The sequence below is a fragment of the Natator depressus genome, chromosome 2, assembly GCF_965152275.1.
Source record: "Natator depressus isolate rNatDep1 chromosome 2, rNatDep2.hap1, whole genome shotgun sequence".
Taxonomy (NCBI): domain Eukaryota; kingdom Metazoa; phylum Chordata; order Testudines; family Cheloniidae; genus Natator; species Natator depressus.
In genome coordinates, this window is record NC_134235.1 from 261,540,858 (window position 1) to 261,553,721 (window position 12,864).

General features: G+C 53.7%; 1 protein-coding gene across 1 annotated transcript; it reads right to left on the reverse strand.

Annotated features, from left to right (window-relative positions):
• Positions 1-360: 360 nt before the first annotated feature.
• Positions 361-12,255, reverse strand: LOC141983421 (uncharacterized). The gene is given in 5 exon segments (XM_074946550.1): positions 361-4,931; positions 4,933-5,566; positions 6,776-6,877; positions 7,615-7,741; positions 11,837-12,255. Coding segments are annotated over 5 exon segments (1,191 nt in total). The 5' UTR covers positions 11,861-12,255; the 3' UTR covers positions 361-4,627.
• Between the last annotated feature and the right edge of the window lie 609 nt (positions 12,256-12,864).

Below are 12,864 nucleotides of genomic sequence, written 5' to 3' on the forward strand. Positions count from 1 at the left end.
CCCAGACCCTCAACCCAGGAACTGCCATACCTGTTCGGACCAATGGTCCATCCACTTGTGTATCCTCTCTGCTACAATGGCCAGTGCCAGATACTTTGGAGAAGAGTGAGAGAAACCCTATAATGGACAAGTATGTAAAAATGTGCCCATACTATGGAGGAAAATTTGTCCTAAACCTGTAATAATTGGGTTATGCCCTGAAGCACAATCTTTTATCACCCTCAAAAAAAAATCTGCCTTTAGATAGCTGTGGATGTTTGCTAATATACAGCCCTGTTTTGATTCTTAGCCTCTGTGATATCTTGGGCCAGTGAGTTCCACAGGTTAATTACACGTTGTGCTTTTAAAACAGTTTCCTTTATTCATTCATATTTCTGTAAATAACTCATCTGTAAATAAAACACAAGCACACTGCACTTTTTAAACATTCATTTTATATCCATAACAGCTAACGCAAAAGAACGAGAGGGTCCTACGGCTAAACTTGATTTAATTTAACGTAGAGTTTGACTAACATAGCATGGGTGTTGGGTCTGGTTTGGTTTTTATTTAAAGCATTTGCCTTTATCACATGCACAAAATAAATCGTACTGATCCCTTGCCTGACATTCACACATGATTAGTTATGGTTTTTGCATTACTTATACTCCACCAGAACATTAAAAAGAAACCCAGGCCGAGGCGCGGGGAGGAAAAAGTCCCTTTTAAAGCAGTAGCTGGTCAGTTTTATCTCCTGGATGTATTTACAGTAAAATTCATTAACATCAATGACCAACATAGAAACAACCACTTGATTATTCACTGACATTTAAATATTAGAAATTAGGTGACGTTAGATACACACAGATATATTTAAAATACAATTCAATACATTTCTCAACACATAATCCTTTAAAAAGTGAAGAACCCTCACAAATAACAAATCATCCTTATTCCTGACTTGAGTTCGTATGATATTTATTTACATCCAGTTTTAAACCCCGAGATCAAAAGCTATGACCCTTCCCCCCTCCACCCAGCCTTCCCTTGGCTTTGTAAGCAGCAAGAAGATCCTCTCTCTACAAACAGTGCTTGGGCTGGGAATGGCCAGAGATTTGGAAAAAGCCCCCAAATTAAAGGAGCAGGCCCCAGCAGCAGCCATTTTGAATGTTCACATGCTTGCTGTAATGTCATATGTTCACTGCTGGTGTGACAATGCAAAATGGCTGCCACACAATTCAGTTGTAGTGGAGGGGCTTAACGGGGTTAGGACGAGAAGGAGATTAAACAGCTAATGGAAAGGCAGGGGGTCCGGGATAAAGCAATTTTCCATTATGCAAACTGGCTACGGCGTTGAATTCTGGGATGCAGCGGGTGCATTTGCAGTTCTGTTCACGTCTCTGTTTTGAGGGAGGATCAGGGGGTCCTGCCTTAAGATAAACTAGTACAGCTGCCAAAGAGCTTTCAGGTTACTAGATAATTACCACCAGATGTTCGGGGCCATTATCACGGGCAAAAACAGAGCCCAAGAGATTCCAGACTGGACTGACACACGCACTCCCATACCACGAGAAGGAAATGCCGCCCAATAGTTACATGCTTATACAGCACCGAGGGGCATTTCTGACCTCAGGGTCTGACTGATGACTTAGGAGAAGTCACTGCAGATTTATATTGGCATAACTGAGATCAGATGCTGGCCCTAAGTGTCTGCCTTAAACTTAGGAAAGCAAGTATATAGAGGGTCCGTCCTAAAGGCTCCATCACCTCACTTCAGCCCTCTGCCACGGGAGGCATTAGAGTCAGACCTAGAAATGAAAAGGAGGACTTGTGGCACCTCATCGGATGCATTCAGTGAGCTGTAGCTCACAGAAGCTTATGCTCAAATAAATTGGTTAGTCTCTAAGGTGCCACAAGTACTCCTTTTCTTTTTGCGAATACAGACTAACACGGCTGCTACTCTGAAACCTAGAAATGAATCTGTGCTCACAGAAATGTTGGCATGGCAAACAGTCTAGTACCAGAAATAAAGTGGGGGGAGGTAAGTGAAACAATATTCCTACCTTGCACACCTCAAACAGCCATGTAACAAGCATCATTTTGTCTGTTTGTTGTTATTAGTATTAATGATTCATAATAATAATGACTATTTTGCATTGTCTGCCTGTAAACACAGTGTGGACTCCCTGTTATTCAAAAATGTCATGTTTTGAAACACCATTCCGCTTAGTAATTTCACTGAAGATTCTCTCTGTTTCCTGAAACCGCAGCGATTCAGGGCCAAATGATCTATGGCCAGAAACTGAGGCAGCTCTGTGGATTTCAATGGAATTGACCCTCCCTGTCCCTCATAGACCTGAGCCAAGCACGGTAACATGGTGCAAACCCTAATGACTCTACATGACATCTCTCCCCCAAGGTTAATATCCTCACCCCCATTTTACAGAGGAAGTAGTGGAGGTACAGAGTGGTTAAGTGACTTGCCCCAGGTATCACTGTCAGAGCCAGGGCTGGAACTCAGCTGTTTCTAGTGGCCTAATCCCTGGGCTGTGTCTCTCCCCATGTTACAGGACAGCTAGAGCATGAAAACGGCAAGAACTTAGCGAAACGTGAACAGCAGCGTGATGGGGGAACTCACCCTGTGTTGGTCTTTGACTCTGCAGAGGCTGCATGGCCAGGTCTGCATAGAAAACTGGTGCTCATTGCTGCCCCCGATAGCTTCTCAACGCTCTAAGGACACAAGCGTCTTACCCCTGACTTCTGTTACACTGGGGACTAGTTTAAGAACATAAGAACGGCCACACTGGGTCAGACCAATGGTCCATCTAGCCCAGTATCCTGTCTTGTGACAGCGGCCAGTGCCAGATGCTTCAGAGGGAGTGAACTGAACAGGGCAATTTTTGAGTAATCCATCCCCTGCTGTTCAATCCCGGCTTCTGGCAGTCAGAGCTTTAGGGACACCCAGCGCATGGGGTTGCCCAAGAGCAGCAGTGGAAGCCCTGTCTCTGGAATCACTGAAGACTGGCCTGGCAAAGGCATGGAGAATACGGAACGGGGAACAGCTTTGTGTTGTCCGCTGGGATAAACATGATGTGATTTAACTAGGTCCTTCTGTCACTGACTTTTTGGATTCTAAATGGAGGAGGATCCCAGTAAAACGGGTGATGTCAATTGCATTTGGATATTACAGGTTCATATAGCTGGGAGCCAAGAGACATCTTGTCATCCTGTGTCCTAAGGGTGAGTGAAAATGCCCTAACACTCTGCTAGCTTCCTAGGGCAGGGATGGGCAAACTACGGCCCGCGGGCCGGATCCATAACACTCTGCTAGCCTCCGAGGGGGTCTCCCACAGCAGCCTTGCAACAACAGGAGGCCGTTGATTAACATGCCTGCCTAGCAGGGGTAGGGGAGATGAACTGGCCGGACCAAGCAGGTCCTGTACAGATGGCACCCACACCAGGAAACGGTGGCTGTATATTGTCCTGGGGCTGGATGTCCCCCATTGGTAAGGACTGATGCCGAGCCTGTGCTGTGTTTGGGAGCAGCCCTTTGGCGACACGTTGGCTGAGAGAAGACTCCACAGAGAGGAACATGTGCAAGGAGAGATGCCGGGAACAGAAGGGGGCTGAGGTAGCTTTAGCTTGGTTGTTGAGCAAGTTGAGGTAGCTTGTTGTGAGGTGAGCAAAAACTAAAGAAGTGCAGGGTGCCAGCAGAGTGGTTGTGAAACAAGTGCTATGGTGCCCACATGGAGAGCCCAGCTGGAGGACCTAATGCATCTGCAGTGCACAACCAGCCTCCCAGAGAGCAACAGGACTCAAAGACACATGCCCAGGAGAAAGAGCAGCACCCCCGTCTGGCTAATGTTTGGTAGCTCAGGCAGAGTGCGATGCAGGTAAACTATGACTGAGCCCTTCCTTGGGTGGGGTTTGCAGTGATGAGGGCTTTACAACTGCCAGAAGGAGAGAGAGAGAGAGGAGTTAGGGACGCCCAGCCTGTGTGCGTGGCTCGCTGCAACGGAGGAGGTAAAGGGCAGAGACAGATGGAAGGTATTGACACTGTGGGAGAGGAAAACTCTCTAGGAAACTTGACACCGGTTCGGTTCGGCAGTGGGGGTGCCGAGCTCACTGCTGATCCTGCTGACCAGGACTGTCTCTGTTTCCCTGTGCTCCCCGCCTGTCTGTCTGCAGCTGTTTGTTTTCTCCTCTCTTAGAAGTAAGCTCGTTGGGGCAGGGATGGCCTTTCTGTTCTGTGTTGTACAGCGCCTAGCCCCTGGCCTAGGATCAGATGATTCTGCAGTACAAAGCAATAATCAGAGCAGCAGGACAGGACCATGCATGCGCTCACACCAGTTTGCAGAGAGGCCCGTGCGGGTGCTCAGCCGAGCCGCGCTCTGGCTGCTGGGTAAGGTATGCTGCTTGGCTGAGTGTTGCCCACCTAGGACCCTGTTGGTGTTTCCAGAGGAATGCAGGCCTGGCTGAACAGGAGCCAGCTCCGCCAGCCTCCGACCGCGTCGGCTGCTTCCCTCCTAGGCCCCGTGCCCTCCAAGCTGTGCGCACACAGATCCCAAACCCCGCGCACACGGCGACACACCGCACGCACAGCCATTTGCACAGAAGAAATTTTTTGCGCACACGGCCTGTCAAAAATTTAGAGGGAACATTGCTCCCAGCTCTCCCTGGGGCTCAGCAAGGCCCGGCCTGGCTGGCTGCACGGCAGGGCCCTCTCCGCCAGGTGAGTCCACTGGTGAGTGGCCAGGTTGGTCGGCTGGTGGAAGCCCTTGCCGCACTTGAGGCAGCGGTAGGGGCGCTCCCCGTGCCCGGTGTGGGTGCGCTGGTGGCGGATGAATCCCTTCTGGCCCTGGGCGCTCCGGTAGGGGCGCTCGCCGGAGCAGGTGCGCAGGTGCGGCACCAGGTTGGAGCGCAGGATGAAGGTCCTCTCACGCGGTGCGGCGGTACGGCTTCTCCCCAGTGTGCGTGCGCCGCTTGACGAAGCTCTTCCCACCCTGGGCGCAGGCGTGGAGCTCCTTGCCCGTGCGCGTGCCCTGGTGCGCAAGGAGACGGGAGCGGTGGCTGAAGCGCTGCTGGCAGGCCGGGCACGGGTAGGGGCGCTGGCCTGTGTGGCTGCGGCAGTGCACCATGAAGACCGAGCGCTTGCCGAAGGTCTTGCCGCAGTCCAGGCACCTGAAGGGCCTGTCGCCCGAGTGCGTCCGCAGGTGCTCGGCGAGCCTGGGCCGCGGGGCGAAGCTCTTCACGCAGTGCGGGCGCTGCAATGGCCTCGCCTCCCGCTCAGCGCCCGGGCGGTGCTGCGGGGCCACGCTGCCCTGGCCCCTGGGGCGCAGGCGCGGCTGCTCCTCTGCCTGGTTCGGCTGCAGCCCGGAGGTGTCTTCGCGCCCGTCGTGCATTGCTCCAGAGCCAGCTCCCCAGTGGCCCAGTAACCCAGGCTGCCCCCGCGGTCCAAACTCACTGCAGCTGCTCCAGCCCCACTGGACACGTGCATCACAGCTGGGGAGAGAAGGGGCTTCTCTAGGCTGCTCAGCAACCCGGTCGATGGCGTCCGCTTCTTGGTCAGGGCCTAGCAAGCCGTCTCCTGAAAGGTTCAAATACAGCCTGGTGCCACTGACTCGCTGAAACAGCCCAGCCCCCACCCCTCACTGCTCAGTCCGCGCAGTGCAAATGGCCCTGTTGGGGGCGCTGTCCTGGCCACTCACCTCCTGGGGCTGGAGGGCGCTTGGGCAGCGGGGGCAGGTCAATCACTCGGGGACGTCTCTCTCTGTCTTACACGTTCATGGGTAACCACAGCGTTGGGGTGGTTGTGGGCGTGGCCAGTCCTTTGGTACTAGTTTGTGTGTCACGGCATTGGGTCTCAGAGCACTGTACCACTCACCATGTCCCACTACAATTCAAGCCCTGGGCGTCCTAGGGGGAACAGCGGGAACATGGTTCCACTCCACCAGGATTTTGTCTGAGATGCTGGGTACAGATTTTATAGTAGCCCAGGGGTGGCCAAACTTACTGACCCTCCGAGCTGCATACGACAATCTTCAGAAGTTTGAGAGACAGGGTGCACCTGCTGGGGCTCGGGGTTTCAGCCCTGCTCCTGCTGAAGCCCCGAGCCCCAGCAGACATACCTCCCTGGGGCTGAATCCCTGAGACCCCCCTGACCTGTGGGGCACAAGCCAGAGGCGATGCATGGGGGGCATGTGGAGGCACGTACCCCCCAGATATTTGCCAGGGTTTGCTGGCCCTGCTCGGTCACATGGTGAGACCTGCACAGCAGCTGCTGGAGCCGGCACGTGGAGCTGCAGCTGTGGGGAAAGGCAGCGGAAACCAGCTGGGAGCTGCAAGGAAAGCTGCAGTTTTTGTGGCTGACGCTCCCCACAGAGCTAAAGCAGAGGCCCCTCCCTGCAGCTCCCAGCTGTTTGCCGTTGCCTCTCCACGGGGAGCTAACACCCCCCTGAGGAGAAGAGCAGGGGCATGCCTGGTGCGGCATGACTCAAGCTATTGGGGGGGGGCGCGAACCTTTAAATTGTGCCCCCCCTCAGCAGGCACCAGTCATCTCTGGCAGAAGCCCCTAGCCCTACCACTCCGCCGCAGGACAGAAGCCCTGAGCTCTCCTCCCAGCCCCCGTCTGGTAGGCAGAGAGTGGGAGAGGCCTGGGGGGCTCTGTGAGCCTCCCTTTAATGGTAAAAGAACTGCAGTTTGGCCACCCCCATGTAGCCTGTGCAAAACCTTCAGGAGAAGAGAAACGGACCGCACGTCAGATTGGCCCACAGAACCTTGTGAGCCATACACTTACCCCCAAAGTGGGTCTCAGGTGCAGGGTCCTTGGTATACTGGACACAGGCCTCTCCCCCTTGCTCCATCAGGGACACGACGCCAGGTCTGGGGATCTGGAATCCTTCCCGAGAAAGACGATGACAAGCTTTAGAGTTCAGATTGAGGAGTCTCTGAGAAACTCAGCAGAGCTTTTCTCCGAGACCAGGAGGGCTAGAAACTTACTTTTTCTTTTAAGGAAAGCTGAGACTCTCATGTAATCACCTGATTCCAGGAGTTGGGGCTTTAAGAAGAACAGCAAATATCACAATATGAATGATAATATCACGCGAGTTGGTGACGCCGACTCTTTCTTGAGACACCCTTCTTCCACAAAGCCTTCCACACAGTCTAACCACTTATGTCCCACAGTGGGAGTTTAATTGGGGGACATTTCGTTAAGCTATCGATATATGTTTTTATTTCCTTGAATGTCACTGGGAGGAACGTGAGAAGGAAAGTGTGTAATTCTACACCTGCATTGTAACAGACCCAGGGCCATCTGGGACTTCACTGTTCTAACTAGTTTGCTTGTCACAGCCAGCTGGAATCTGGAGGTGGGATGGTGCTATGACATGGCTCCCCCTGCTCCGAAATCACAATCTTCTACTACCTGAGCTAAAGGACAATCTTATTTAGCTGTTAGCAGTATGGGGCCTAGGACACACAGTTGGCCAGTTCTAATCTCATCCACTAGAGGGCAGTGTGCACCTCTGCACCCCAGCCAGTTCATTACAGTGTAACACAAAACACTGGCAAATCCTGTCCAAAGTAACGCAGGAGGGAGGAACCGGGTACAGGGAAGGCAGATGAGTGCCTTACCTAGAGAAAGCACAGTCTCCAGGTTCTCCTTCATCACCTCCTTGTAAAGCTCCCTCTGCCATTCTGCCAAAATCTCCCACTCCTCCTCAGAGAAATAGACGGCAACGTCGTCAAACGTCACCGGGACCTGAAACAGCAACGAGTGCACGTTTGGTGGATTAGTCTCATTTATAGAACAGCAGCACCCACCCGCGCATGGGCCCACACTGGGCCAGGGACTAAACAAACACATGGGGAGACACAGTCCCGTCCCCAGGAGTGCACAATCCAATTTTAAGACAAGATACAGTTCAATGGACAGAGGGCTGGGCTGGGATACAGGAGAACTGGGTTGTGTTCCTGGGTCTTCTGCTGACTTGCTGGACGCTTTGTGCAAGTCCCTTCTGCTCTCTGTGCCTCTGTTTCCCCTTCCATCCATGGCCTGTGTTGTCTATGAGACTACGTCCCTTGGGGAAGGGTCAGTCTCTTTCAGCTGGGGCCTCTTGGTGCTCTGAAGGACTGTACTATCAACAGCCGGTGTGAGGCGTGATTGGCCCCGACGGGGGGAGAAGAGGGAGATGGCAGCAGGACGCTGGGCACGTCTCCATGAGTCAGACTGAAATCAGAGCTGCTTTTTTTAACCGCTGCCTTTGTCTGCTGGCATGTTTTAAAACCTCAGCTGTTGCCGGTTTCTGGATTTTTTTTTTCAGTTCCCCTCTAGTTCAGTCCGGTGGCTCGTGGGGCAGCGAACCATCCAGGGGCCTTTCCAACTTGCCAAACAGATAACTGACAGTGGTGACTAAGGCAACTTTCCAGGGCATTTCACTCAAAAGTCCGGACCTGTGGCTGGGGCAGGAAGTAAGAAGAATCTTGTCTCCTGCTGAAGCTGCCGGGGGAATTCAGGGAGGCAGGACAGAATGATCAGAGCTGGAATTTGGCCAGGATGCCGGCCAGGGGCCCATGGCCCCATTACTTTTCAAAGTGGGAGGGCCTTTTTACCAGCCCTATGGGTGAGCGATGCAGGGGGCAGAGAGGAGTGAGCAGGGGTGGGGCCTTGGGTGGCTCTTATCACTGCCCAGCTCTGGCTTCTCTCCTGGCCAGAGGGCAGGGCCTCAGGGGGAAGAGGAGGAGTAGGGGGCAGGGCCTAGAGGGGAAGAGCAGGGGCGGGGCCATGGAGGGGGGCGGGGCTCCTGCACGTGTCCCACTTTTGCCTCGTGAAAAGATGGCCACCTGACCAGCGTGGGCAGTGCCAAATGCTGGGTTTGCCGCTATGGAAGCCACGTCAGACCCTTCTGCCCCCCTTAGCCCTCTCACTGCAAGCGGGTGGGAGCGGGTGCAGAGCAGAGCAGAGCCTCTGTCTAGACACAGTCCCAGCACCGCACTGGACTTTTCACACACCACCATTGCTAGCTCCCTGTCAGAGGCCCTCCCCCCGCCATTGTGGAAGAGGAGCTTGGAAAGTTTATCGTCTATGATGGAGCTAGGCAAAACACTGGGTCAGATCCACCCCTGGGACAGCTCCAGTGAAGTGAATGGGATTAGAACAGGAATCCTTCTGGCCCTGCCTATTCACTCCATGCCTAATAATAGGTCCCGGTTGGCCATTAACTAGATCGCATTCAACAAGCTTCCTTCCGTCTTGTCTCCTTACCAATCTCTTACCCTGATTTTTCTACATACCCAAGTTGCTACAGGGAAAGTGTTGGACTTGGGTCTGGAGGTCACCATCTGAGTGTGTGGGATGATAATAACCCTTGAGGATCCCTTCCCTATTAGAAACCTCGCTTTAGAAAGGATGGAGAGAGAGGGCACAGATTTACAATGGACACAAAGACAGCATTTTTTTAAAAAAATGCAACATCTAATTAATCTGTGGAACTCATTGGCACAGGATATTCTTGAGGCCAAGAACTGAATAAGGTTCAGAACTGGTGAGAAAGTACAGGTGAAATTCACCCCCTGTAGGGACCAGCACAAAGACCAGTTACATCCCATTTCAGCCCTACAAGATCTAGGCACCACTCAAGTTCCACTTGTGCTGATCCCTTGCACAGGGTGAATTTCACCCTATCCAGATAACTGAGCTCGGCCCAGTCATGTACAATAAGAAACAATTTTTGCATTGTCATGGATGGACTCAATTACATAACAGAATATTAAAAACATAAGAAAGGCTGTACTGGGTCAGACCAATGGTCCATCTAGCCACAGGCACTGACTTTCCAAAGTGCTGGGGGGTGCTCAACCTCCGGCTCTGCCCAAGGCCCCACCCCCCACTCCACCCTTTCCCCCAAGGCCCCACCCCTGCACCACCTCTTCCTGCCCCCGCTCCACCCTGCCCTGCCTCTTCCTGCCCAGTTCTGCCCTCTCCCCCGAGCGCACCGCATCCTCGCTCCTCCCCCCACCCCCCCAGTCTCCTGCATGCTGTGAAACAGCTGATCATGGCGTGCAGGAGGCTGGGTGAAGAGGCGCTGATCAGTGGGGCTTGCCGGCGGGTGGGAGGCGCTGGGGGTGGGGTGGGAGTGAGCTGATGGGGGGCTGCCGGTGGGTGCTCAGCATCCACCATTTTTTCCCCATGGAGTCGGCGCCTATGTGTCTAGCCCAGTATCCTTTCTCTGACAGTGGCCACTGCCAGATGCTTCTGGCAGTTGGGTTTAGGGACACCCAGATCATGGGGTTACGTCCTTGACCATCTTGGCTAATAGCTGTTGATGGACCTGTCTGCCATGAACTTATCTAACTCTTTTTTTTAACCCCAGTTATACTTTTGGCCTTCACAATATCCCATGGCAATGAGTTCCACAGGTTAATTGTGGCTTGTCTGAAGAAGAACGCCCTTTGGTTTGGTTTAAACCTGGTGCCCATTAATTTCATTGGGTGACCCTGGTTCTTGTGTTGTGTGAAGGGGGAAATGTTCGCTTTCTCCACCCCAGTCTTGGTTTTTTCAACATCTCTCATATTCCCGCCCCCCCCCCCACGCACCTCTATTTTCAGCTGAACAGTCCCACCCTTTTTCATTTCTCCTCCCGCATCTAATGTTTACGAGGCCACGGAAAGCGCAGTTTGTGATCTACCTTAACGAGAACGTGCCCTGTCCCTATTGCACGTAAAGCCCCACTCATGGCTTCAAGGCACTTTCCCAGAGCCAGAACACACCGAAGCTGTTTCTACCAGCCTGGGAGGAACAGGGAACGGAAGGGCGTGGAACTGTGGAGCAATGTGCATACCTGTCGTTCCATGGCAAGTGATCAATAGAGAGAGAAGGCAGGGATGAACATTTGAAGCCAGTGGACAGGTGGGTCAGAAAAGCCTGCCCTTGGCTCCCCACCTAAGGTAAAGCCTAGGGCCAGAACAGCTCTGTAGAAGCCAGTCAGGTCCCTGGGGTATAAGGCAAGGGGGCTGATCCTGAGAAGTGCACCTTTCCCCCTGGATGGTGCTGAGCACTCTCCACTCTCTGTGCAGCTAGTGGGAGTTGAGGGAGGCTCCGTGCCCGGCAGAATCGACCCCCATAATAGGACAAAGACAGGCAAAGGCACAGCTGATGCTAGGGATTTATAGACAGAGCTGCCTGAGCTACCCGGTCCTTTGTCTCCTGTTGCTGGGCTGGAGATTTGTGTTTAAAACACAGGCAACGGGAACACAAGAGTCTTGTCTCTCAGGCTGTCTGGATGGGGAGCAAGGGTGTGTGCGCGTGCACGTGTGCGTGTGTTGTTTTAACCCTTGCGATGCTGGGGGGTTCAGAGGAATGGTTTCTGCTCATGCAGCCAGGTCTCGATTCCCCACCCCCCTGCCCAGCATGGAAATTAAACACCAGGGAATATCAGCCATGACTCCCAGAGCCCTGGCCTCAGGCACTTTCAAATCAGATACCTACTGACATGTCAGACATGTTGCTTAATTTACCCCTGTCAGGGCCTAGCACAAGCCTTGGTCTGTGATGTGCTGGGGCCACGACCGACTGGCACCTGCCAATGTCTGAAAGCTGCCAAGAGAGGCAGACGGGGCATGTCTTTTTGCTCCATTGGACTAGGCGATCTGGGGGTGGGGGGTGGGGGGGGACAATGATAAACATATTGGTGACTTGGGGACTGTTCTCCTCAATCAGGGGTGAGGCCTGGGTGAGCTTGGGGTGTCCGGTTTAGATGGCTGGGAACGGCCACAGGGAACCCCGGGCACTGATCCTGCCCAACAGGGGACCAGTAACCACAAGCTGCTCGGGTCTGACCGCACACCCAACCCTTACCTTGCGAGAGAGCCCTTCAGACATGTCGGCAGGTGACGCGAGGTGTCCGGGGCTGGGAGCCGGTCAGCAGCCATCACCCTGATCTGTCCACCTCGCAGGGATCCATTGCTCACGTTTTCATGTGCCTGCAAAAGCAAGTTCCCAATCAGCCGGTGCAGGCCCCGCTCCACAAGCTGATGGATACAGGGCTGGGGAAGATTAGCTGCCACAGCGCATAGGAAGGGCAGGGGATATGGGGAGGGAGTGGCCCTCAGAGCCAGTGAGGGGGTCAAGCTGGGGCACCCCAAACAGGGCTCCAGAGGGTCACTGCTTTGGCTGATCAAATCCCCCTTTGCCGAGATGGTCCTCAAATCAGAGGGGCATCTCCCTACATCAGAGCCATCTCCATTTGTAACAGCCTGGGAGGAAGGGGCCGTGTGGGCTGCTGCTAGAGGGGGACGCTGGGAGATGTAGTTCTCCCCAGGTCTCGCTGTGGGATGCCGGCGGCGCGTGCCAGCCACAGTCCCCAGCACAGACCCTCCCCAGCTTCCTAGGGGGAGAGGGGATAAATAACATCTCCCAGCAGGGCCTGGGCTGAGCACCGGACACTGGATAGGGGAGGGAAGCCACAGAGGCACCTGTTCCTGTCCCACTCGCTCCTCTGCCGGAGCGGGCCATGGGGCCAGCGCTGAGCTGGCGGCTTGGGGCACATCTGAGTGTGTGGGAATCGCTCAGATGAGACTTAAATGCTAGATCCCATCTCCCCGGTGTGGACATTAACGAGCCTGGGGATAAGTCCAGGGATTTGCCCCGATCTCCTGAGCTCATATTTCAACCCCACCTCCATAGGGTGCAGTGCACTGTGCAATTCACTATTGTGCAGAGGCCTCCAGCTGTGGGCCTAGAAGTATTGCCAAATCACGGACATTTCCTGCCTCAGCTCCCTGGTGCTCTGAGACCTCAGCACTACGAGGAACCCTTCAAGTGCCTCAGTTTCCCCATCTATAAAACAGGGCCAGTGATGCTTACCCACCTTGTAATATGCTTTG